Source organism: Cynocephalus volans, chromosome 1 (assembly GCF_027409185.1).
Source record: "Cynocephalus volans isolate mCynVol1 chromosome 1, mCynVol1.pri, whole genome shotgun sequence".
Classification (NCBI taxonomy): Eukaryota; Metazoa; Chordata; class Mammalia; order Dermoptera; family Cynocephalidae; genus Cynocephalus; species Cynocephalus volans.
In genome coordinates, this window is record NC_084460.1 from 10,317,112 (window position 1) to 10,344,194 (window position 27,083).

Consider the following 27,083-nt stretch of genomic DNA (forward strand, 5'->3'; position numbering starts at 1 on the left):
ATTCTGATTAGATCGTTATACTATATATGCATGTACTGAAACAACAAACTGTACCCCGTAAACATGTACAATAAAAAATGTTTTTAAAAAAAGAAAAACAGAGGAACAAAAATGAGATGAGAAATATAAAACAAAGAGCAACATGGCAGACCCAAATCCAGCCATATCTATAATTCCACTAATTATAAAAAAATATTTAGTCAAAAGACAGAGACTGCCACACTGAATCAGAAAGCAAGATCCAAATTTGTACTTTGTTCAAGAGACCCACTTTAATTAAACCACATGACTATCCAGTCATCACCCTGGAAAAGGTATCCTAATTGTGGGGCGGGGGCAGGGAGGGGGAGGCCTTGGCAATTAAGGGACAAATTTCACAGTTGAGCAGCTTTCTCTGTAAGTAGCAGGAGGAATTTGGATTCAACCAGCAAGCAGCAAATGTTTTCAGGAAGTGTGTCAGATAGTAAATATTTTAGGTCTTGTGGGGGCCATATGATATCTATCACAAATAACTTAACATTGCTGTTGCAGCACAAAGCGGCCAGACAGCAAGTAAATGAATGGGTGTAGCTGTGATCCAATAAAACTTTACTTATACAACTGGACAGCAGGCCATATTTGTCCACAGGCCATAGTTTGCAGACCTTCAGATTAGGCCAAAGAATTTCTAAACTACCAACATAGTTTGTCAATGGAAATTGAGCAATACTTGAAAATGAGACAGTTTCAGTGTTGGTCTATTTGGTGGCAGAAGAGCGGATGGTCTAATTTGAAAAGGTTCCTTCTAGTCTTGCAATAAACAGAGGAAAGGGCCTCTCACAGAGCTGTCTCTTTATAATGGCGGTACAGTGCCAAAGAAAGGGCATGGGGCTTGGGCTCTGACAGACCTGCTTCAAATTCTGAATCCTCCAAGACCAAGCAGTGTAGTCTTGGGCAGGTTACCAGACATCTCTGAGCCTGTTTTTCTGGATGTCAAATAAGGCTTGTTCTGACTATCTATTGCAGTGTAAAAAACCACCCCAATCAAAGCACCACTAAACAAGCACCACTGTGCTATGTTCATGGATTCAGACAGGGGACAGCAGAGACAGCTTGTCTTTGCTCCACAGGTCTGAGGCCTCAGCTGAGAAGACTCAAATGCCTAGAGGTGGCTGGAATCATCCAGAGTGTGGTCATTCATCCACCTGGCTCCTGAGCTGGGATGACTCGAGGACCAGGTCCAGTGGGGGCTTAGATGGGTGCACCTACATGTGTCTTGGGCTTGTCATAGCAGGGTGGCTGGCTCCACGAAGGAGTGTTGGAGACGAGTGTGCCAAGCAAGAGGAAGCTGTGTGGCCTTGTGTGAGCAAGCCTTGGAAGTCCCATAGCATCACTTCCACCATACTCTTATTAGTCAGAATGTCACAGACCCACCCAGATTCAAAGGGAGGGGACATAGATTCTACCACTGGAGAAGACTATCAAGGAATTTCTGGCCATTTTTAAAAACTGCCACAAAGGTGATACTCCTCCGTTGCAGGTTTGTTATGAGGACTAGAATGAGGAACGTGATGCTGATACTGAGTGCACTGTAAAACGGCAACTCTTAGGATTCCTACTGCAGTCACAGATTAACAGTGTATGATTTAAGTGCACAATTTAGGTGCACTAAACTCGTCCTAGGTCTTTAGCTCTGACCATCTGAGTTTCCACAGTGTGTGGCATCTAAGCATGAGATGTTCAGAACCTTCTTTCTTTGTCTTTTTTAATAGGGAAGTATGTTTATTTATTTTATTTTTGGCCACAAAACAAGTCTTTTTTTTTTTTTTCCTTTTAAGAATAAAATCACTTTAGTGTGCAACTTTTCATTTGGAAAGGTCATTACAGTATCACTGGCAAAATTCAACAAGGAGAGATGCCGCTGTCTGGCTGTATCCTGGAAGTCACTGAGGAACACCAATCTTGTATGCAGGAAAGGGGGTGGGTGAAGGGCAGGGTCCATAAGCCGGCCTTTCTTCCTGCTGTCACCAACCTGATCTGCAGCTGAGACAAGCCCGAGTAGTTGGGGGGAGGTTTGGAGGGAACCGGTCTTGTCATTGATGACCCCTGGCTGGGCTGGGAGGTGGGTGGTGCAGAGAATACCTGGCCCCAGTTTCAGGTCAGCGAGCACCCAGAGGAGGGTTGATGGGTCCCTGCATTTCCACATACTTAAAAGTGACATGTGAACTGTTTCCTTGAAAAGCTTTCTTCCACCATGCCCTGGAAGAGTCCCATGAGCTTCCTTCCAGTTTCATGCAGACCGTGGGAGGGAGGAGTGAGGGACACAGCCCAACTGCGGCTGCTCCCACTCCCTCAAGTGCAAGTCTGGGTGAGGGCCTGGGGGAAATGCTAACCATAAAGTGCGGCTCCTTTTCCTGTCCCTACCCAGGCTCCCATCCAATCCCTAAGAAACTAGGGGTGCATAACGCCCCTGGGAGGCCAGCCAGGTCCAACAAGGAGAAGGTCCTTTTGGCGAAGTTAGTTTCTCTATCCCTGAGTTCAGAACTGGCATGCTGCGGGACTGCTTTCCCAGGGCCAACTCACCACTGCAGTTGTTGGTTCCTACTTCTTTCTGTCTCGATGCTTCCAGAAAAGCAACCAGGTTATTCAAAGTGTAGTGAATACAGAGCTGACCCCAAGTTCCAGGCCAGCTGAGGTGCAAGCTCCTTGGGGTCAGTTGTCCCTTGGCCAGCCATCTGTCCAGGAAGCTGCGTTGGTAAACACAGAGCCCCTCCGGGCCTTCAGCTGCAGGCTCACAGCAAAGCCTCCATTGCTGGGGAGGGAGCCTCATTTCAGGAAGTGGTCTTAAACTTCCGTCCTGGGCTGGGTCAGTGCAGATGTCTTATCCTTTCTCTCTTTCTCATCACCAAATCTACCTTTTTGGTGTCAATGGAGGGGCTCAAACATTAACCCGTTACATTTTCACAAGCCCTGTAAAGCAGAAGGGTTCAGGCACATGTGATCTTTCTGCATCCCTCTAGACTGATGGGGAAGTCCCCAAACCATGTGTACTGTGACTGCACACATCTGGTTGGTCTTGGCCTGGGGGTGGGGTGGGGAATAAAGCCATTCTTGACAAGTCTTTTCTTCTCCCTTCTGACTGCTGCTGGCAGTGGAGATGCAGGCATCTTGGGTTGGGGTAGAAGGTGGGTGCCCTGCCAAGCGAGGCTGCAGAGGTCCAGAAGGGCCATGATTGGCACAGCTGGAGAATAGGCCTGGGGGCTGGAGGCGAGTTGCACGGGAGAGAGGGCGCTCAGCTCGGGCTTATTGGCCAGGACCCCTCCAAGTCAGGAGAAGAGCTCTTCACAGAGCCTGCACGTATCCTTGGGCACTGCCACAGTGTAGCCCACGGTTCTTGGGTCTGTGAAGATCTCATGGTCATTGCCACCTGGCATGGTTTTGTCTCAAAATAAATAAATGGTCTTATAACAGTCATTTTGCATGTGTTGCAGGCAATAACTTTTGTCTCATCCATCAGGAAAGACATCAAAGCTGATCTGACCTCTTGTGGAAAACATGAGGCCTTTTCCTGCAAACTCTACAGATCTGCTACAAATTTTTGACTTATGTTTTCTTTCTTATCAAGTTCGTAGAACTCAATGTGTTCTTCTTGGCTGCAGCTTCTTCCAGTAAGGGACACATTTAACATCCCATTTCGGAATTCAATGAAAATACCCCTCTTCTTTGGGAGTTTTATTTTCGAAGTGTAGCTCAGACAGTAGTTGATTAAATCTTGGATTAGGGCCTCACTCAGGTGACCCTGAATATTCTATTTATACAAGAGTTTCCCATCTTTGTATGCTAACAAGCCATTTTCTGGAAAAACATAATTGTACTTTCAACCACATCATTTCCCAGTTGTTCCCGCACTTTCTCAAAGCCTGACCTGCCTACCACTCAAATTTTGATGTTCTGTCTCAATTTTTGTAGAAAGCCATCCATTTCTTTGGTAATTTTCTGCCGCAGGGCCATCAGGGTCCCATCCACGTCAAAGAGGCAGAGCACTGGGCCAGGCACCGCCATGTCCCCAGGGTCCATCCACAACTCCAAATCAAGTCTTAATAAAATTTTAAAAACTAAGATCATAGAATATATGTTCTCTGACCAAAATAACAGGAGGAAATCTAGAAAATTTACAAATGTGTGGAAATTAAACAACACTTGCCTAAATAAACAATGAGTAAATAGAAAAATCACAGGGAAATTAGAGAGTACTTTGAGATTAAGATCAAAGCACAACATATCAAAATTTATAGGATGCAGGGCTCATGCAGTGCTTAGAGGAAAATTTATTTTTGTAAGCACCTATATTAAAAATAAGAAAAACCCCATATCAGTAATGTAAAAAACTTCTACCTTAAGAAGAAAGAAAAAGAACAGCAAACTAAACCAAGAGCAAATATAAGTAGGAAATAACAAAGATTACAACAGAAATACATGAAACAGGGAATTAAAAAACAATAGAGAACATCAACAAAACCAAAAGTTGATTCTTTAAAAAGATCAACAAAATTTGCAAACCTTTATCTAAACTGACCAAGAAAAAAGCGAGAAGACCAAAATTACTAAAATCAGAAAGAAAGCAGGGGCATGGTAGAGCAGTTGCTTCTTCTATTACTCTGGAGTGGGCTTCGAGGAGAGAGACGTCTTTTCTTTTTCCGGTCACTACTGGTAATTCTCCTTGTGTCACTGCAGTCGAGTGTCTGGTGGACCGCCTGCACGGTGGCTGTGGCTACGGCTGTGGCACTGAGCCACTTGTGCAGCAGCCATGGCTGAGGTGGTGGCTGTGGTGGGCCACCAGTGTGGAAGGGGTGTTTTCGGCATGCTTCTTGCCTGCTTCCAGGCAGGGGATGCTGCCTTTGGCTCCCGCCTAGGACCCCAGGCGAGCTCTGCTCAATGTTCAGAACCTCACTGTCTTTGGTCGGGTGCCCCAGAAGCAGACCCTGGGACAATCCTCATGTGCAAGTGATTTATTATGACAGAGCTCACAAGGGAGAGGTGTGGAAAGCAGAGCAGAAAAGGGAAAGGAGCCAAACGAGGGGCGACTTCAGGCAAAGTGCATGCAGGGTACCCTCAGCCTAATCCCCTGGATGCTCTGGAGTGGAAATTTCACCTCACCCACCTTTCCCATCCTGGGCTCTGCAATCAAGGCCCGGAATTCAGGGTTGTTCTGAGCATAAGACCTGAGGTGAGCAGAGATGTGATCCAATTGTTTTCTCCAATATCCTAAAAAAGAAGAGAAACCCAACCATATGGATAATTCTCCTGAGGTGAAGAAAAATGCTAGTGTGGGACACATGTTCTCAGAGAGGTTATTTTCCTTTGCCAAACTTTGTGATGGTTTTTCCTTATTGGACCTTAACTAGACACTGGAATAAGTTCCATTTTTTTCCCCTAGCTTCTTGTTACACATGCTAAATCATAGAATATTATAGAATCTCAAAATAACACAGTTTGATTGCTATGCATAGGTTCATTTCTTTTTTCTATTATTCTATCCCACGTGTAACTTATATAATATTTTAAATAGACAAGTTTGAGTTTTGGCAAATTTATACATCCCAACCAATATACAGAAGATTTCCATTATTCCAAAAAGTTCCCTTACGTCCCTTCCCACACATTTGAATTAATTAAACACACTTAACACACATGAAACATTTGAATTAGCTGCCACCATTTAAAACCTGGGAGGTTTCACAGGAGTCTGGATGTCTGGTTTCTCCCGTGCAGGTAAAAGACGCAGCAGCACTGGGCCTGCCTTCCAGCACAGGCTCAGTGCCTGGGGCGGAGGAATGGCCGACGGCTTTTGTCAGGGCATGGGCCCTCCAGCCAGCCACAGCCCCTGCAGCATCACCTGCCTTTACTTCCCTGCTCTGCCCTGTGGCCACAAACCCACATCACATTCCACTTCATCTTTTTACCAGTGAGGACACTGAAGCTGAGGGCAATCAGTGGTTTTTTCCAAGGTCACCCAGCATGGTTTAGTGGAAAGAACACATGATTTGGAGTTCAGACAAGCCTGCATTCAAATCCTAAATCTATCATTTACTAGCTTATTAGTGAACTTGAGCCTGACACTTAAATCTTGCTTAGCTTTACTTTCCTTATTTGTAAAATGGGACCAATACCTCCTACCTCATACATTATTATGACATTAAATAAGAGAACTTAAGTGTCTTGGTTTGGGTCCTCCTGAAAGCAGAGCCTGAGACAAAGACTTAGGACAGGTATTTTCCTAGGAAGGTATCCTGGGAAGCACAAATGATGGAGTAGAAACAGCAAGACAGGGAAGGGAGGGAAGAAAGAATGTGTTAAAAACTGGTTAATACTATGGGCGGCTGGGGTGGATCCTACTGCGTACCTATGAGGAACCATGAAGAACATACCTCAGAGTTGTCCATTAAAGGACAGAGAAACTGGGGCATTTGCTGTCCAGCTCCCTCCCCTACATGGAGAGTAACATTAACTACTAGTAGTGTTAACTCCCTAGGACTTCTGGGTTGCACCTGCCCATGGATAAGCAGCCCTCTGCTGTTCTGGAGAAAGTCAGAGGAAGCCAAGCCAAGAGAATATGTGGGACATTTGATGACATATGGCTAGCAACGATGCATGGAACTGTCCACTGCACTGAAATCACGTGGGCTGAGGAGATCTGGTGTGGGACATCACAAGGGTCCACTACGAGTAACTGGGATAACACTAAAGATCACACTGAGCCTAGCACAGTGTGTAGCACAAAGGAGTCATTCATTCCACAAACATTTGAGCATCTACTATGTGTCATGCACTTTCCTAGGGCTGGAATATAGGAGTGAACCGAGTAACATACATTCTAGGGATCACAGGTAATATGCAAATAAATCTATATAAATGTAGGAGCATGTTGGGAAAATAGAATAATTTAATCAAGCTCCTCTTGCCTCAGGGCCGGTTTGGGGTGGTCAGTAAGCAATTGTGTGTGTAGGTGGAGTTGATGCGCATGCGTGTCGCCCCGGCTTTGGCTGACACCAACTGCCTCGGGCGGATGCCCCTCTGTGCAGCCATGCTTTCCAACCGACGGCTTCCAAGGACCTGTTTGCTGGTTGCCTAGCTCATAGACCTGCGTGTGAGGGGTCTGGCGACGCAGCCTGGTGTGTGAGGGGTCTGAAGACCCAGCCTGGCATGTGAAGGGTTTGTGACCCAGTCTGTGAACGGGCTTGAGGGGTCTGTGAGCTCCAGACCCAGCCCTAGCTCAACAATTGGTGCTGTGAGCAGGATTCCGACATTAGCCTTAGTGCTACAAAGTATGTTAAAAATTTCTGCCTGATAATCTACAATATAATAGACATACTATTCCAAGATAAAATCTCAGTTCTCAAAAAGCATTGAGAGGACTTTGTGAGGGGGTCCTTCGGAAAGGGTCATTGTGAGACTGTGAGTCCTCCTTTGAGAGGTGAGGTCTGCTCCCTTCCAGCTCAGGCTGAAGAGGGGATTGCCTGCCACTATAGGAAACTGAAGACCTGTTTCTATTATCTATTGCTGCCAAACAAAACACCCAGAACTTAGTGGTTTAAAGCATCAACCACTTTATCATTCACACTTCTGCGGGTCGAGAACGTGGTCAGTGCTCTGTAGGGATGGCTCATCTGCTCCACATGGTGTCAGCTGAGCCATCTCAGCTGGGGCTGGGGGACCTAAGATGGTCATATCCATAAGGCTGAGGCACAAGCTGCTGGCATCGGACTGGGATGGCTGGGCCTCTCTCTTCTCATGGTTGCTGTCTGCACTCATTCTAATGCCTGGAGTCTTTGTGTTGGCTTTTGGCTGGGGTGCCTCTGTTCTCCTCCATGTGGCACCTCTCCTCATTTAGGAATCTATACTGAACTTCTTTACATAGTGTTGGCTTCCTAGAGAGTAAGTAGAAGCTTTCAGTCCTCTTCAGGCCAAGAACTAGAACTGTCATGGTGTCTCTTCTACCATTTTCTATTGGTCAAAGTAAGTCATAAAGCCAGTCCAGATGAAACTGGTGATTTTAATTAAGAAATTAAAATTTTATTTTTTATTTAGCTTGCTCTTTGTCTTGCCAATAAAATTCACTGACAAACTTTCTGTGAGACTACTGACATATGCATAACTAAAATAGATGAGCCAAGACCATAAGATTTTTCTTCTTGCTTTCTGTTTTTTAAGACAACATCTCTGATGCAAAAGTCACACACTGTTTGGCTAAGATGTTTTTCAGGACCCTCAGAGTCAGCTTCATCCAGCACAAACCTGTCTGAACTGGATGTGCCCACAGACCTCCCTTCTGAGCCTGTATGAGTGTCCTCTGGGTGATCTTTTGACATCTGAGGGCCCAAAACTCCACCTCCAGTCATGCTAACGCTGCCATTTTTTGAACATGCGATGTATGAAGCAGCATGCAGACAGCCTGAGCTTGTGTAGATTGCTGGAGAACTTCCTCAAACCCTTTATCCAATCACTGTCCTATAGGACCCTCACTACTCCCAATTCATTCCCCATAAATGTTCCTAACTCCCCGCCATGGAGAAGGTGGATCTGAGACTCCTCCATTTCTTTGCTTGGCTGTCTTGCAAGTAAACATTTTTTTCTGCTGCAAAGATCGGTGTCTCAGTGTTGGACTTGCTGCACATCAGGTAATGAACTTTTATTCAGTTACACAGGCTCCAAAGGAAGAAAAACAGACTCTTCCTCTTGTGGACCAGAAGGATGTGAGGAATCATTCTAGCCATCTGCTGTAGAAGGGATGCCCACCCTCCCAATCTCACTGAGGCTTAATCCCCACTGTAAACTGTTGAGGGTGGGAAACCCTATTCTGGTAACTGAAAGGTGGGACATGGAAGAGGTGATTAGATTGTAGGACCATGCTGTAATGAATGGATTAATAATGGTGGTCAAGGGTGTGGTTTGGAGGGCTTTAAAAGGAGAGTGAATGAGGTTACTCTCTCTGCTTTCTTTGTTCCACCTTTTTCACAATGTGATACTCTGCCGTCATGGTCGCAACCATGAAGGCTCTCATCAGATGTGTTCTCTGGGCTTCAGCCTCAGAAACTGTAAGCAGTAAATTCCATTTTTTTAATAAATCACTCAGTTCCAAGTATTTAGTTATAAGCAACAGAAATGCTCAAAAACACCATCTCTACAGATAATCTATCATAGGACTGATACCACACTCATGCCCAGAAGTTGCCAACCAGACTGTGGACTGGGTTCTGACTCCAAGTAGGGAAATCCAGAGGGCAAGAGAGGAGCTGGGAATGATCAGCTTCTGGCATGGCAGACTGGGGAGTTTAGTGAACCCAATACCCAGTGAAACTGTATAAAACAACAACCACCACAATAACTACTTAAAGACACAGCTAACAACACAGGACTCCCTCCCCTCCCAGCTCCCAGTTGGAGAGCTGAAGTATCTTCTCAGGAGTGACAGGACTTCAGTATTTCTCATCCTGCCTAACTGCCTGTTGCACACGCTAAGTTCTGGGCAAGTGTAATTCAGAGGTGGAGGCTCCCATTTTCTTCCCTGTCACCTCTCATGGGATGGAGGTTCTACCTTGGGTCTGGTGCACTGAAAATGCTGGGTTCAGATAACCTATTCATGGCTCATTCAGCACAAGTACCATGTTGAGAGGCAAGTCAAGAAAACCAGAGGCTACAGCTACGACCCCCTCTGCTGGGTGCCCAGCCCCTAAGGTAAGGGCATCCCTCTGAGAGGGATAAGCCATTGTCTCCACCCCCTGATCCAGAGCACAGGCTCAGAGAGTTTGCCCAGGGGAAGAGGCAGGCCATCAAACGGCAGAGTTCAAATCTCTCCCTAAAGGAACTGACTTCACTTGCAACAAAGCGTGGGAAAGTTGAAGCCTAAGACTACTCTCAAAACGATGGAGGGTATGGTAAAAAGCAATTAAAAGAAGACTGGTAGATTCATTAGAAATATGGGCTAAATCATTAGCTGGTCAATTTATCAGGAGAACCAGGGAAATAAACAGCTAAGACATCAGAAAAACATTCAAACACTGACCTAAAAAAACTCTCCCTGTAAAGGATTCCAAATTTAATTAGATCAGTCTGTGGAGCAATTTATACCCCAGAGACAGTTGAAAACAATAGAGCAATCAGGCAGCAATAAGTGGAGCTTAATGGCTGGGTGTGGTCAGGGAAAGAGATAGTCAAGAAAGCCTTGCTAAAACCAGCCTCATCCCAGGGTGACAGGGTACATGCCAAGACTACATACACTTTTCAAGAGCAACACCAGAAGCTTCACACCATGGGGGTGAAATAGAGTTCACTAAAATGACCAGCTGGTCACTAAACAAAGAGACAAGCAAATAACAATAACAAACCTGGAGGGGAGGTCAGCACCCAGAGCTGATACAATATATTATCTAAAATGTCCACAGTTTCAAACAAAAATTCACCAGATAGGCAAAGAAACAAGGAAACTCTGACCCAAACACAGGGGCAAAAAGGAGGCATCAGAGATTGCCTGTGACAGCAACCAGATGTTGGAGATTTAACAAAGACTTCAAAGTAGCTATTATAAATATGTCCAAGCAACTAAAGGCAATCATTTTTAAACAAAAATTATAGAAGGCCATTGTTTTGGACTAAGCTCCTGCAATAGGCCCCAAAAGACCAGACTAAAAATCAAAATGGAGTCACTCATACTACAGTTCCAAGTAACCAATGCAAAACTAAGTTGTTATCTCACCTTCTGAGAAATCAGAAGAAGGAGATGATATTCATGTTTCCCAAATAGGCCAGTTGCAGTCTGCATGACAATAAAGTTCCCTCTGATTTTAATCCTTACAATAAAAAGTATCGTGAAGTAACCTAATGTTAATTAATCAGTTATTTATTTCTTGTTGTTTCCCTGTTCCTGACTTACAAGGAAAATAACTTTGAAATGACTAATTTTGTTCTTCATTTCTGCTTTCTTCAGTCTGTCTCAGTCTATAAAACCAACAACCTCTGCTCAGCTCATTGGAACACTCATTCTATTTTATGGAATAAAGTGTTGCCCAATTCTAGAATCACAAATAAAGCCAATTAAGATCTTTAGACTAAGTCTTGTAATTTTATCTTTTGATACCATGCTTTAAAAAGTAAAAGAAGGTATGAAGACAATGCTTCATGAAATAGAGAATATAAACAAACAGAAATTACATAAAAGGAGAACCAAACAGAAATTGTGTAGCAGAAAGGTACAACAACAAATACAAAATTCACCAGAGGAACTCAACAGTAGATTTGAACTGGCATACAATATAATTAGCAAACTAAAAGATTGATAGATATTCTGCAATGGAAAGAACAGAGAGAAAAAAGAATGAAGAAAATAAGCAGAGCCTAATACACCTGTGGGAAACTATCAAGCATACCAACATATGCATAATGAGAATCCCAAAAGGAGAGGAGACAGAGCTAGGGGCAGAAAACATATTTGAAAAGATAATGGGCAAACACCTTCCAAATTTGATTAAAGACATGAATTTACACATCTAAGAAGCACAACAAACTCCAAGTAGAATAAACTCAAAGAGATCCACAGTAAGACACATAATCAAATTGTTGAAAGACAAAGAGAGAATCTTGAAAGCAGTGAGAGAAGTGACTCATCACATACAAGGGATCCTCAATGTACCAGTAGCAGACCTCTTATGAGAAATAATGGAGGCCAGAAGACAGTGGGATAACATATTCAAAGTGCTCAAAGAAAAAACTGTCAACCAAGCTTCCTATACCCAGAAAAAATATCTTTCAAAAATGAAGGCAAAATCAAGACATTCCCAGATAAACAAAAATAGAGAATTCATTGCTAGCAGACCCACCTTATAAGAAATACAAAATGAAATACTTCAGGCTGAAAGCAAATGACCCCAGACAGTAATGTGAATCCACACAAAAAACATAAAGAGTACTGATAAAGGTAATTATGTAACTATAAAAGACATTATAAACGCATATTTCCTTTTTTTTTTTGCTTGACAGAATCCGAGTGGTTCTTCCCTCTCAAGCCAGCTGTAAATGCATATTTCTTTTCTTCTCTTAACACATTTTAAAAACAATTATATAAAACAGTATGTATACAATCATTGGCCTATGACAAATAGAAATGTAACATATATTGACCAGTAACAACCTAAAGGAGGTGGGTGAGAACAAAGCTTTATTGGACTAAGGAAATGGCTCCAGATGGTAACCTGAATCCAAAGGAAAAAACAAGTGAAATAGAAATGAGAAAAACAAAATGCTAATGTAACAAAAGCCATAAATTTATAATAGTTCTTTCTTCTTTCATCATCTTTAAGAGATAGAAGCTAATAAATTAATGGTTATAACAGTGCTTTGGAGATTTCTAGCATATATATAAACATAACACTATATAAAACATACCACAAAAACTGGAAAGAGGGAATTGAGCTACAGGAGTAGCATTTCTATATCTCACTGGAATTAAGTTGGTATAGTCATGTGTTGCTTAACAAAGGGGATACGTTCTCGGAAATGCATTGTGAAGCAATTTCATCACTGTGTGAACATCATAGAGTAAACTTCTAAAAACTTAGAAGTTATAGACTACTACACACTTAGGTTATATGGTATAGCTATTATAATCTAATGGGACCACCATCGTATATGGGGTCCATTGTTGACTGAAATGTCATTATGTGGAGCATCACTGTATAAACCCAGAGCATATTCTGATAAGATGTATAAAGTAAGCCTAGAGCAACTACTAAGGAAATAATTCAAAATATATTGAGAAAAAATCATCAAAGAAATAAAAATGTTATATTAGAAAATATGCAATGCAAAAGAAAACTGTAAAGGAGAAATAGAGGAACAAAAAAAGGCATTTAGAAAACAAAAAGTAAAATGAAAGGCATGAATCCAACTTTATCAATATTAACATTAAAATGAATGGATTAAACAATCCAATGAAAAAATAGAGATTGTCAAACAATAAAAATACAAGCCAACTATATACTGTCTATAGAAGATACATTTTACATTCAAAGACACACATAGATTGAAAGGTAAAAGATAGAAAAAGATATATAATGGAAACAGCAAGCATAAGAAAGCTGAAGTGGCTATATTAGTACCAGACAAAATAGAGTTTGAAACAAAAAAATTACTAGATAAAAATGAGACATTTTTAGTGATAAAAAGGGTTATCAGGAAGGTATAACAATTATAAATATATATGCATGCACCTAACAACAGAGAACCAAAACTGACAGAAATGATGGGAAAAATAGACCGTTTAATAACAATAGTTGGATACTTTAATACCCCATTTTCAATAATATATAGGACAATTAGGTAGAAATCAACAAGAAACAGAATACTCAAACAACACTAAAAAAAAATGAGACCTAACAGACATTTATAGAACACTTCACCCCAAAATGGCAGAACATATATTCTTCTGAAGTACACTTGGAACACTCTCCAGGATAGACCATATATTAGACCATATTAAGTCTCAATTGATTTAAAAAGATACCATACTTAGCATTTTCTTCTACCACAACAATATGAAGTTAGAAACCAATCACAGAAGGAAAACTGAAAAATTCACAATTAGTTGGAAATTAAATAGCACGCTCTTAAACAATCATTGGGTAAAAAAATAAATCACAAGGGAAACTGGAAGTACTTTGTTGAAAGAAAATGAAGATACACAAAATTTACGGGACGCAGTGAAAGCAATGCGCAAAGAAATGTATAGCTGTAAATGCCCACATTAAGAAGACAGATCTCAAAAATAACACCCTAACCTTTGACCTTAAGAAACTAGAAAAAGAAAAGTAAACCCAACCTAAAGCAAGAATAAAGAAGATTAGAAATAATGAAGATTAGAGTGGAACTTAATGAAATACAGAATAGAAAAACAATAGAAAATTGAAAAAACCAAAAGTTGATTCTTGGAAAATATCAACAAAATTGACAAACCTTTAGCTAGAGTGACCAAGAAAAAGAGAGATATCTTAAATTACTGGAGAGTAGAATTACTAGAGGCAAAGAAAGGCAGGGGAAAGAGGAGATAGGAAGAAGTTGGTTAAAGGATACAGAATTACATCTAGATAGAAAGAATAAGTTCTAGTATTTGATAGTAGTGCTAGGTATCTATAATTAGCAATTATTGTATATTTTCAAGTGGATAGATGAGAGAAGTTCAAATGTTCTCATCACAAAGAAATAATAAATGTTTGCAGTGATGAGTTTGCTAATTAGCCTTATCTGATCATCGTACAGTATAAACATGCATAAAAATATTCCTCTGTACCCCACAAATATGTACAATTATTACGTTAATTAAAAAATTAAAAAGTAAATATGTATATAAAATAGGAACTAAAATCTCAAAAGAAAAAAAAAAAAGAAATGAAATAGAGAAAATCACTACCAACTAAAATAAAAAGGATTATAAAGGAATATTACAAATAATTGTATGCTAACAAATAAATCAAATCAAATGGATAAATATCTAAAAATACACAAACTATCAAAACTGATTCAACAAAAAACAGAAAATTTCTATAAGAAATAGATTCGTTACCAAAATTATCCATTAGACAAAGCTCAGGCCCAAATGGTTTCACAGATGAATTTTACTATACATTGAAAGAAGAGTTAATACCAATTCTTCATAAACACTTCCAAAAAAAGAAGAGGAGAGAAGAGTTCCTAACTCATTCTTTAAGGTCAGTATTAGCCTGATACCAAAATCAAAGACATCGCAAGGAAAGGAAACTGCAGACAAATATTTCTTATAGACACAAAAATCTTCAATAAAATACTAGCAAACTGTTTTAGTGTATTTGAGACTGGGTAATTTATAAAAAACAAATTATTTCTCACAGTTCTGGAGGCTGGAAGTCCAAGATCAAGGTGCCAGCAGTTCAGTGTCTGATGACGGTCTGATCTCTCTGCTTCCATAGTGGTGCTTTGCTGTTGTGTCCTCCAGAGTAGAAAAACCCTGTGTCCTCACATGGTGGAACAGTGGACGGGCAAAAAAGGGCCTAAACTAGTTCCCTCCAGCCCTTTTGTAAGGGACTAATCCATTTATAAGGGCTCTGCCCTCATGACTTAATCACCCTCCAAAAGGCCCCACCTCTTAATACCACCACAATGGGGTTTAAGCTTCAACATGAATTTTAAAGGGGACATATTCAAACCATACCACAAACTATATACAGATCTCCCCCTTATCCACAGCTTCACTTTCTGTGGCTTTAGTTACCCGGCTGTCAACCATGGCCCAGATATATTAAACGGAAAATTCCAGAAATAATTCATAAGTTTTCAATTGTGTGCTTTTCTGAGTAATGTGATGAAACCTTTTGCCATCCAGCTCCATCCCATCTGGGATATGAATCATCCCTTTGTCCTGTGTGTCCATGCCATATATGCTACCCACAGGGTAATCGCTTAGCAGCTATCTTGGTAATTAGATTGACTGTCACAGTATTATAGTTCTTGTGTTCGAGTAACCCTTATTTTACTTAATTGTTATGTTTTATTATTAGTTATTGTTGTTAATATCTTACTGTGCCCAATTTATAAATTGAACTTTATCATAGGTACGGATGTACACAGAAAAAGAATATATATATAATCGGTACTATTAGGTTTCAGGCATCCAGTGGGGATCTTGGAACATAAACCCCTTGGATAAGGGGGCCTTACTGTACAAAAACTATGAAAAGAATTACATATCACAATAAAGCGGGATTTATCTTAGGAATGAAAGGTTGGTTTAACATCTGAAAATCAATTAATGTAAAACACCGTATCAATGGAATAAGAAACAATAACCACATGATCATCTAAATAGATGCAGAGAAAGCATTTGACAATATCTAATACCCTTTCATGATAAAAACACACAACAAATTAGGGATAGGAAGTGAAATCCTCAATCTGACAAAGGGCATCTATGAAAAACCCACAACTAACATCATATTTAATGGTTAAAAACTGTATGCTTTCACCTAAAATCAAGAACAAGACAAAGATTCCTGCTCTCACCACTTCTATTCAACATTATACTGGAGGTTCTAACCAGGCCAATTAGGTAAGACAATGAAATAAAAGGCATTGAGATTGGAAAGTAAGAAAACAGTACCTATCTGCAGATGGCATGATGTTGTACATAGAAAATCCTAGGAAATCCACTAAAAAACTATTAGAACTAATAAAAAAGTTCAGCAAGGTTGTAGATACAAACAAGATCAATATACGAAAATCGATGGTATTTCTATTCACTTGCACAACAAACAATCCAAAAATGAAATTAAGAAAATTCCATTTACAATAGCATCAAAATCAATGAAATTCTTAGGAATAAAGTTAACAAAAGAGGTACAAAACTTTTACTCTGAAACCTACAAAACACAACTGAAGAAAATTAAAGAACATCTTAAAGGGAAAGACGCCCCACGTTCATGAATCAGAAGACATAATACTGTAGAAATGGCAATAGTCCCCAGACTAATCTACAGATTCAGTGTAATCCCTGTCAGAATCTCCGCTGGCTTCTTTGTAGAAACTGGCAGGCTGATTCTAAAATTCGTACAGAAACTCAAGGACCCAGAACAGCCAAAACAATCTTAAAGAAGAAAGAGCAAAGTTGGAGAACTCACACTTCCTGATTTCAAAACTTATTATGGAGCAAAGTAGTCAACAGTGTGGTTTTGGTATAAGGACAGACACATAGATCAATGCAAAAGAAATGAAGGCCAGAAATAAAACCATGTTATCTACGGTCAACTGATTTTTCACTAGGGTGCCAAGACCATTCAATGGGGGAAAATCATCTCTTCAACAAATAGTGCTGGGGCAACTGCAAAAGAACAAATTTGGGTCCTTACTTCACACTATAACAAAAACTAAATAAAAATGAATCAAAGACCTAAATGTAAGAGCTAAAACTATGAAAAGAAAAGATGGGGGTAAATATTTGTGACCTGGATTTGGTAATGGATTCTTAGATAAAACACTAAAAATAGGAGGAACAAAATAAAAAACAAATTGGACTTAATCAAAATTTAAAAATTTTTTGCTTCATAGGACATATCAAGAAACTTAAAAGACAATTCACAGAATACTAGAAAATAGTTGCAAATCATATATCTGATAAGAGTCTAGCGTCCAGAATATATAAAGCACCCTTACATCTCAATAACAAAAAGACAACCAGCCAAATTAAAAAATGGGCAAAGCATCTGAACAGACATTTCTCCAAAGAAAATATACAAATGGCCACTAAGTCCGTAAAAAGATGCTCAACATCATTAGTCATCAGGGAAATGCTAACCAAAATTATTAATGAGATACAGCTATACACCCACTAGGATGGCTATAATGAAAGAATCATATAATAACAACTGTTGGCAAAGATGTGGAGAAATAGAACCCTCAAACACTGTTGGTCAGAGGATAAAATAGTGTAGCCACACTGGAAAGCAGCCTGGCAACTAATAAAAAAGTTAAACAGATGTTACCATGGGACCCAGCAATTGCACTTCTATGTATAAACCCAAGAGAGCTGGCTGCTTAGCTCAGGTGGTTAGAGTGTAGTGTTATAACACCAAGGTCAAGGGTTCAGATTCCCATAACTGCCAGCCACAAAAAAAAAAAAAAGAAAGAAAGAAAACACCCATCCACAGAAAAACAAATGTTCACAGCAACAATATTCATAATAGCCAAAAGGTGGACAACAACTCAAATGGCCATCAACTGATGAATGGATAAAGAAAACGTCATATAACCATACGACATAATATTATTCAGCCGTAAAAAAAAGAATGAAGTACTGAAACATGCTATGTCACAAATGAACCTTGAAAACATTTTACTAAGTGAAAGAAGCCAGTCACAAAAGACCATATACACATATCATATGCTTCCATTTATATGAAATACCCAGAACAGGCAAATCCATAAGGTCAGATGGTTGATTAGTGGTTACCAGGCATTTGGGAGAGGGGATGTGAGGAGTGATTGCAAAGAGTACAGGGTTTACTTCTGGCGTGATAAAAATGTTCTGGAAATAGACAAGGGTAATGGCTGTATAACATCGTTAATGTACTAAATGTCACTGATTTGTATGCTTTAAAATGGTTGATAGGCTGGCCAGTTGCTCAGTTGGTTAGAGTATGGTGCTGATAACACCAAGGTCCAGGGTTGCATTCCTGTACTGGACAGCCTCAAAAAAAAAAAAAAGATAAAATGGTTAAAATATGTGACTTTTACCACAATAAAAAAAAAAGACAATGGCAGGTGGCAAGGATGATGCAGACTAACAACATGTCTACCGGAACAGAAGAAATCCACATGTGCTGATTGACAAACTTGACAATAGGGCCATGAGTTAAAATATCAGAGTACTAAAGGTTTAAGGAAGAGCTATTATTCATAAAAATAAAATTATTTGAAAAAAGAAAAGGAACTACTTCTTATACATAAAAATAAATCTAAAAGGAAAAAAAGTGAAATGTTCTTTCAGAGAAAGAGTGAGTTTCCTCCCGACCAGAAGAAAGTGTGTCTTCCCCCTCACCTCTTCCTGGGCTGATGGCTGTGAGGAGAGGTTTGTGGTCACTCATTTTCTCCTGCCTCTGCTCTTGAGAAGCCATTTCCAGTTTCTTTTTTGCTAGCAGCTTGCCGGATGGGAAGAACAGGCCAACGGTCTGTGTGCCTATGTCCTTCTTAGTCCCAGCATCAGATTTGGGCAAAGAAGCACTTAAGGACTGCCAGGCAGATCGGCACTACGAGCAAGGTGAAATCATGAAAAATTAGAATATAGTTTACTTAACCCTCCATTTTACGCATAGAAAACAATTCTAGTCAGAATGAAAAGTATCTCCAAAAAACTGTACTTGGAGCTAAAAGAGGGTTTCTAGCCCTTGCTTCTGTCTTTCCCAGCAACTCCCAGCCTGATCCATAAGGTCTGCCAAATACCCTTGGCCATTTATTGTCTCAAATTCAACAGATATTTCCTGTTCTGCCCAAAGTCTGGAAGATATCTATCCCCTCAGCTCTGCAATCACATAGATTTCACTACTAATCTATACTCAACTACTGGTACCAACATTTTCTCTGACACACTCTCCTGCATGTAGACATGGGAACCTGAGAAGACTACCATGTAAGGTTGTATAGGTTGTATACTACACAATGTCACTGCATCTAAGGCAGCACCATTCACATGGTGCACATTGTATATTTGCATATTTATTAGGATAATTTTTCTGGTAGAGGGAAGAAAATGTCTTACAAAATTAGTATATTATAATCAATTTCCAACAGATGGCAGTCAAGTATCCTGAGAAAAGAACAGCTTTGTTTCATTGTACAAAGATATCATATGGGCTAGTGGCAGTCCCAGGATCTATAATCTTTTAATCTGGGCTAAGAAGGCCATGAGCTCCCTAAAACTGTAGGCAAACTGCTGGGGACATGTGCCTTCTCTCTAATAATTATCAATTTATAATGAAGAGATAAGAAGAAACCTGGAAAGTCTTTATCTAGCTTAGGAAAATTCATAAAAAGCTAACATGAAGCTGTTAGAGCTTAAATGCTTCTGAAAATAACTGCAAGATTTTCCTCAAACTATGCCCAGATGTTATAAATGACCAAAGCAATCTTATATACCTGATATAAGTTTTCTAAAATATAAAAGAGACCAGCCCAAATGTCCATCATCAGATGAGTGGATAAGGGAACTGTGGTATATCTACACAATGGAATACTACTCTGCTATAAAAAAGAATAAATACTACCATTTGCAACAACATGGATGGACTTAGAGAAAATTATATTAAGCGAAACAAGTCAGGCACAGAAAGAGAAATACCACATGTTCTCACTTATTTGTGGGAGCTAAAAATAAATAAATAAATAAATAAATAAATAAACATACAAACAAATAAAGGGTAGTGGGGGGAAGAAGACACAACAATCACAACAATTCCTTGAACTTGTTAAGAGAAGTGAACAGATATGATGTAGTGGGGGGTGGAGGCGGGGGAAAGAGGAACAGGTAAAGGGACACGAAAATCAACTACAATGTATATTGAGATGTTAAAATAAAAAAAATAAAAGAGTAGTAGGAAAAGTTCAAGGAATGCCACATAAAAAATTCAAGACAACAGAAGTACATTCTATCTTGTGTATTTTAAATTCACTTCTCCCCAGTGGCACTGTGTCCATTGCCTTGCAAATGCAATTAGACCTCAATCTACTATAGAAAATGCACATTTAGATCTTTGATTTCTGAATAAATCATTCAAGTGCTTAACACGTAAACTGAATTTCTCTGAAAGTCCATGTGAAAGGTCTAAATGTTCTGGTTCTCTTTCCCTATGTTTTACTCATAGGGTAGAGTACACAAATTCAGAGTTACATCCTCTTCCCAGGCACCAGTTCTTACTAGAGTGGAGGCCTCACCTCAGAAAAAGGGCGAGGATCCCCAGCAAAAGCAGCCAGGGTGCTGTCCAAGCTAAGTCTTGCCAAGGACTTCACATAAATACCACAGGAGCCACAGAATCGGGCAGATAGGTGATTGCTTGCCCCACATTTAGGGCAAACAGAGTAGCCAGCAGGAATGCCAAGCTGGAGGATAGAAAATATTTTTATGAATATTAGAGTTACAATTTTCCCATATAAATTATCCTCACATCGTACAACATCTAGTCATCAAAACAACATATGCCCAACCCTCTGACTCAGCAATTCTACCTCCCAGAATTTATCCTACGGGTGGACAAGTACATAAAGAAGTATATTCCAGGCCACTCCCTGCAGCACTGTGGTTTTAGTGGAAATAACTGGAAACGACCTAAGTGTCCAGCAATAGGGGATACCATAAATATATCATAGTACATACATAGAGACAACAGACTATTATGAAGCCACTGAAAAGAATGAGGAGGTTACTAACAAGATATATTGCTAGGGGAAAAGAACAGGATCAAGGTTTACAGTAAGCACCAGTTTACTTACAAAGGCATTGAACAGCTGAAAGAACACCTCAGAAATGGGCAATGGTGATTGCTTCTGGGGAGGACTGTGGGACTGAGATGAGAAGGGAGACCACCCTGCACTCTAAACCTTTTTTATTATTTACATTCAATAGTGACTTAGAGAAATAAAATACATGAGTGACTTTGAATGTTTTATTAAAAAGGTAGGCAAACACAATTCATAAAAGAAGAAATGACGATAGTTAATAAATGAGTGAAAAGATTTAACCTTAAGGAAATGCAAATCAAAACAGCAATGAGAGATGGTTCTCAGTGTTAGAGAATGAATTATCTCTATCTCCAGATTCTTGGGTAAACAGAAATCACAAGAAGTAATTTCTGCAAGGCCATGGAAGAGCTTGGCTCTCTCTAGGCTAGTAGTGAGATGCTCAGGACAGAGAAGTTCAGTTTTAAAATACCCACCGTGGCTCCACACCAGTCGCAGAAGGACATCTCCCCGAGATTCTGGCGACCACACTGACAGCAGGAAATGTTCTCCCCTTTCTGAATGGGCAGGGGAGGGGCTTTATCTCCACCATGCATTGACTGGTAAACAGAACACCATTTATAGGCAGGATCACAACTATACTCTCCAGCCCCCTCCCAATCCAAAAGAGATTTTTTAAAAAGCCCCCAAACAATGCAATCCCTGGAAATACAGTATTTTTTGCCCCTCAAAATAATACTATGATGGGCTTTACCAATTCATAAATTAGTACGAAGAGCACAGATTCCTTCACAGAGATCACAGAAAGTCGATGAAACTGGTGCCTCAGACATCTTGATGTTCCTCTTTATCTTTTTTTAAATTAATTTATTAATATTCTTATTTTTTACATTCTAAGATGTTGTGGAGCAGTTGTGGGGGAGGGGGTGAGCAAATGGGGAAGGAAATAGGTGGGAGGAGGAAGGAGGGGGTCATGGTTGAGGCATGTGGCACCCCCTCATTCCTGCAGGGGAGACTAGGGGGCTTCCAGCGGTGGCTTAGTCATTGCCTCATTATCTTTAATATCGACAGTAGCAAGCCCACTGTTGATTTAATAAAACAATATTAATAAATAAAGGATGTAAATAGAGATGAGCTGCCTAAGGTGTCATGACTGAGGTTTATCTTCTATCCTTTGGAATTCTGGTTTCCATATGGAAATGTGAATTTATGTTCTACTCCTGACACATTAAAATAATTATTTTATTTGAGGTAGGGAGATGAAATCGTTTCATGAGAATTCTGGAGACTTTGTTAGGAAGCCCTAGATTAGAATCTTTGCTCAATCCCACCAGTCCACATCATGGACCTGAGAGGTGGGTGTCATCATCATTCCCATTTTACAGACAGGGGAAACTGGGGCACAGAGAGGGTAAGACTCAAGCTTTGAACCCAGGTCTTCTGTCTCCGATGCCTGACTTTTCTCCATGACTCCACACGGCCCTTTCACCACCACAGCTTCTTCAGAGGTCTGCAAATGTGTAGGGACCCGCAGCACAGGGGCAAGCTGCCTTCCCTGCCCATCTGGCTTTCCACTAGATCCTGATTTCTTTAGGGAAAGGACTGTAGTTACACATTTTTTCTCCACTAGCAAAGAACCTGGTACCTTGGCACATGGGAGTTATTCAAATAGTTACTGAATCAATGACTAACTGATTCAATTGATAATCGAATACATGTACTGCCACATATTCCACATATAATACTAAGACTGTGCAAACTAGGGAAAATGTTTTCTAAAGACAATTTTCCCTCAAGGAAAATTCTGCTGTAAATCTTGCCTACCTGGGTTTCTAAATAAAAGCCTTCAGACCTTTCATTGACATACATGTACTGTTTAAGTGGATTTTTAATATAACATTGTTTTAAAGAAAGGAAGTTATCTTACCCCATCATATTCATGTTGCTAAACAAAGAAAAGACATAAGGCTGTCAGAATGAACATGCGTTCTTACTTATGCGGCACTTTGATGATAAATACTCTCATTGTGATATTTAAACTCTGATACACCATTCAGATGGAAATGCAGTTTTTAAAACAAATCCAATTTTGGGATTGTTCCTGAAACAATATTGTTGATAGATAAGATGCAGAAATAATTACCTCACTGACAGTTAATAAAATCAATTTAAATTATTTTACTATTTATATAGGAATTACAGAATTCTTAAGGAAAGGATGTCTGAGAAAATAAATCTCTTTCCTGGCAATTTACTTAAATCTACCAGCAAGATAATTCAAAGAATTCCAGAAATTCCACTGTTTTCTATTTTTTATGCTTTCCCAATCTCACTATTACTCTATCTGGTGCCTTGTTAAATTATACAGTATAATTTCATCATGGGGGAGTGATATAAAGTCCAAAACCATATTACCAGACAGACAAATAACTATCAACAAAAGACTACCCTAAAATTATGTCAGATTTGGTTTGAGAATATACGTTTTCTGACTAAATTTGCCAGCTCATTAGTATGTTTTTAGTCTCAGTTCTGAAAAAGAAACACACATGTAACAGAAATATCTTTTTAAAAAACCACAGATTTCTCCTTCTGGTAATGATGGAGTGAGACCATATCAAATGACTCCCGCACAAAAAAAATCTGCTCATAATACATGAAGGGACTGGTGAATGAACAGAAGCAGGTAGAGTCTTTTAGCAAGTACACACAAGGAGGAGGGAGTTATACAAAGCTAGTTCCCATCTGCATGGCTTTTAGCCTGGGACTAATGAAAGTCCACATAATGCATGTAAAGTGGTGGGCATTAGGCAGTACAGCTGACCCCTGAACAACGTGGAGTTAGGGGAGCTGACCACCTACACAGCTGAAAATCCATGTATAACTTTTGACTCTTCCCCAAAACTTAACTACTAATAGCCTTACTGTTGACTGGAAGCCTTACTGATAACATAGTCAACTAACACATATTTTGTATGTTATATGTATTATATATGAGAGTACTTCAAAAAGTTCATGGAAAAATAGAATTAAAAGATTATATGAATCTTTCCATTAACTTTTTGAAGAACTCCCATACTATATTCTTACGATAAAGCTAGAGAAAAGAAAATGTTATTAAGAAAATCATAAGTAAGACAAAATTTATAGTATTTATTGAAAAATATCTACGTATAAGTGGACCCACACAGTTCAAACCTGTGTTGTTCGAGGGTCAACTGTATTTCTGGTTAGAAGAACCAGAAAACTGAAGGTGGGGAATATTTGACTGCTGAAGAGGTGGGGAGCTCCCAGAAAGAAAAGAGACAGAGACTGTGTACTCACATCTCTTACTGACCCCTGAACAACATATGTACAGAACAAACTCAAAGCCGCTCAGCTAAAGACAAAATATCTGAATGGAGACAAGACTTTCTATTCCAACTCCCCCCCCAATATTTTTCTTGGCTTTTAGTATACTGAGGAATTTTAGATTGTATCTGAGCACTATGAATGTTAGGCTGCAGTGCTTCTGGATTGCTACTATTCTCTGATAAGTGCTGAGTTTTTGTTGTCGTTGTTGTTTGTTTTATCAGGCAATAATATATATATGCCTGATTTGGGGAATGCACCACCTGGAAGGAACTAGAACTTACACCTCTCAAAAAAAAAAAAAAAAAAAAAAAATACTGAATCAGACCACAAGATGAACCAGACGTTGGAACTAGCAAACCAGAATTTTAAAGCATATATTCTGTTCACAATTCATAAAAAGACAGGAAATCTCAGTAGAGAAATAAAAACAATAAAAAGAAAAACAAAAATTCTGGAAACAGAAAAAGATAGTATTTGAAATAAAACATTTCAAAACCAGATGGACTACTTAATAGCTAAAAGGTGATGGTAAAGTAAAAAAGTGAACTTGAAGATAAATCAACAGAAATTATACAAATGTGAAGAGAGAAAAAAAGACTTAAAGAACGAACAGAACCTCAGGGACCTATTAGATAATATCAAATAACTCAACAGATGTATCCATGGACTCACAGAAGGAGAGTAGAAAGTGAGTGGAATAGAAAAATACTTAAAGAAAGCATAGCTAAATTACTCCCAAATTTGATGAAAGACAGAAATTTACAGTTACAAGATTCTCAATGAACACCAACCATAATAACTGCAGACGAACTCACACTGAAGCACATTACAATAAAACTGTTAAAAACAAAAGATAAAGAGCAAATCTTAAAAGTAGCAAGAGAAAAATGACACATCACTTATACAGAAATGTCAATCTGATTTATATCTGACTTCTAAGCAGAAACCATGAAGGACAAAAGAGAATAGAACCTCTTTAAAATTCTGAAAGAAAATAACTGTCAACCAGAATTATACAACTAGACTTCAAAAAGTTCATGGAAAATGCAATGAAAAGATAAAAATAAAAAATATAAACTACTTCTCAACATAAGCTCCATCAAGTTCAAGACACTTTTGTAAGCAACGATACCAGCCATTTAGTTCATCCCTAAAGAACTGAGGATCTTGACAATTTAACCATATCTATACAGTCTTTTTTACATTATTAACTGAAGAAAAATAGATGCCCTTTAAAGATTGTTTAAGATAAGATTAGGAAACAAAAAGTCAGAAGGAGACAAATCAAGACGGTAAAGTGGATGCCTAATGATTCCCCAACAAAACTCACAAAATTGCCCTTATCTGATGAAAGGAATGAACAGAAACATTGTCGTGGTGGAGAAGGACTCTCTGGTAAAGCTTTCCTAGGCATTTTTCTGCTAAAGCTTTGGCTAACTTTCTCAAAACACTCTCATAATAAGCAGAAGTTATTGTTGTCTGGCCCTCCAGCAAGTCAACAAGCAAGATGCCTTGAGCATCCCTCCAAAATTGTTGCCATAACCTTTGATCTTGACCCATCCACTTTTGCTTTGACTGGACCACTTCCACCTCTTAGTAGCCATTGCTTTGATTGTGCTTTGTATTCAGGATTGTACTGGTAAAGCCACGTTTCATCTTGTTACAATTATTCAAAATAGTGCTTCAGAATCTTGATCTCACTTGTTTAAAATTTCCATTGAAAGCTCTGCTCTTGTCTGTAGCTGACCTGGGTGCAAATGTTTTGGCACTCACTGAGTAGAAAGTTTGCTTAGCTTTAATTTTAGGTCAGAATTGTGTAAGCTGAGGCCGGCCCGTGGCTCACTCGGTAGAGTGCGGTGCTGATAACACCAAGGCCACGGGTTCGGATCCTATATAGGGATGGCCGGTTTGCTCACTGGCTGAGCGTGGTGCTGACAACACCAAGCCAAGGGTTGAGATCCCCTTACCGGTCATCTTTTTAATAAAAAAAAAAAAAAAAGAATTGTGTAAGCTGAACTGAGATGTCTATGGTGTTGCCTATTGTTTCTGCTGTCAATCTTCTTCAATTATGGCATGAATAAGATTAAGTTTTTCCTTGCAAACGGATGTAGATGGTCTACCACTATGGGCTTCATCACCAACATCCTCTCATCCCTTCTTAGAAAGGGGAGGGAGAGAGGGGTGGGGAGAGTTTGAGTAAGGGGCATAAAGAATAATTACTATTTGTAATAATGAATGTGCTAATAATATTGATTTGATCAACACATGTTGTACACAGGTGATGGTAGTCAATGTTGTACCCCCAAAATATGTATAATCAATCATGCTTAAATAAAATAACGCCTTTAAAAAAAACCCAAAATGAGTTATCTATTTGTAAATTGCTGATTTCTTCGGGGCACTGTCCCCACAAACTTTTCATCAAGCATCAATAATTTCACCATTCTTCTACCCAAGCTTTACCATAAATCTGATGTTTGTACTTGCTTCAATGTTAGCAGAATTCATTTTGCTCTGACAGGGGCTCTTTTCAAACGGATGTCTTATCCTTCTTAGTGCCTCAAACTAGATCCCCGTTTGGATATGTTATAATAAGTTAGTAATAGTTTATTTTGGTGAAAAAAGAATTACAGTCCATTCATAGTTTTTTCCTAATACACAGTTTCATGAACATTTTGAAGACCCCCTTTATATATCCACCAAAAATACCCTTTGAGAATGAAAGT

At 39.4% G+C, this 27,083-nt stretch overlaps 1 protein-coding gene and 1 pseudogene across 7 annotated transcripts in view; both read right to left on the reverse strand.

Annotated features, from left to right (window-relative positions):
* The window catches only part of DZANK1 (double zinc ribbon and ankyrin repeat domains 1), an 85,824-nt gene that overhangs the window by 10,184 nt on the left and 48,557 nt on the right, over positions 1-27,083 (reverse strand). For 4 of the 7 annotated variants that reach the window (XM_063098956.1, XM_063098929.1, XM_063098947.1 and 1 more), the window contains exons 11-14: positions 21,480-21,602; positions 20,482-20,646; positions 18,593-18,800; positions 5,141-5,244 (exon numbers count right to left, since the gene is read on the reverse strand). In XM_063098956.1, coding sequence (XP_062955026.1) covers positions 5,141-5,244; positions 18,593-18,800; positions 20,482-20,646; positions 21,480-21,602 — 600 coding nt within the window. The remainder of the gene's footprint in view (positions 1-5,140; positions 5,245-18,592; positions 18,801-20,481; positions 20,647-21,479; positions 21,603-27,083) is intronic. The other 3 variants (XM_063098973.1, XM_063098965.1, XM_063098982.1) reach the window with 2 other exon arrangements.
* LOC134364404 (phosphomannomutase 2-like) lies at positions 3,306-4,041 on the reverse strand (annotated as a pseudogene).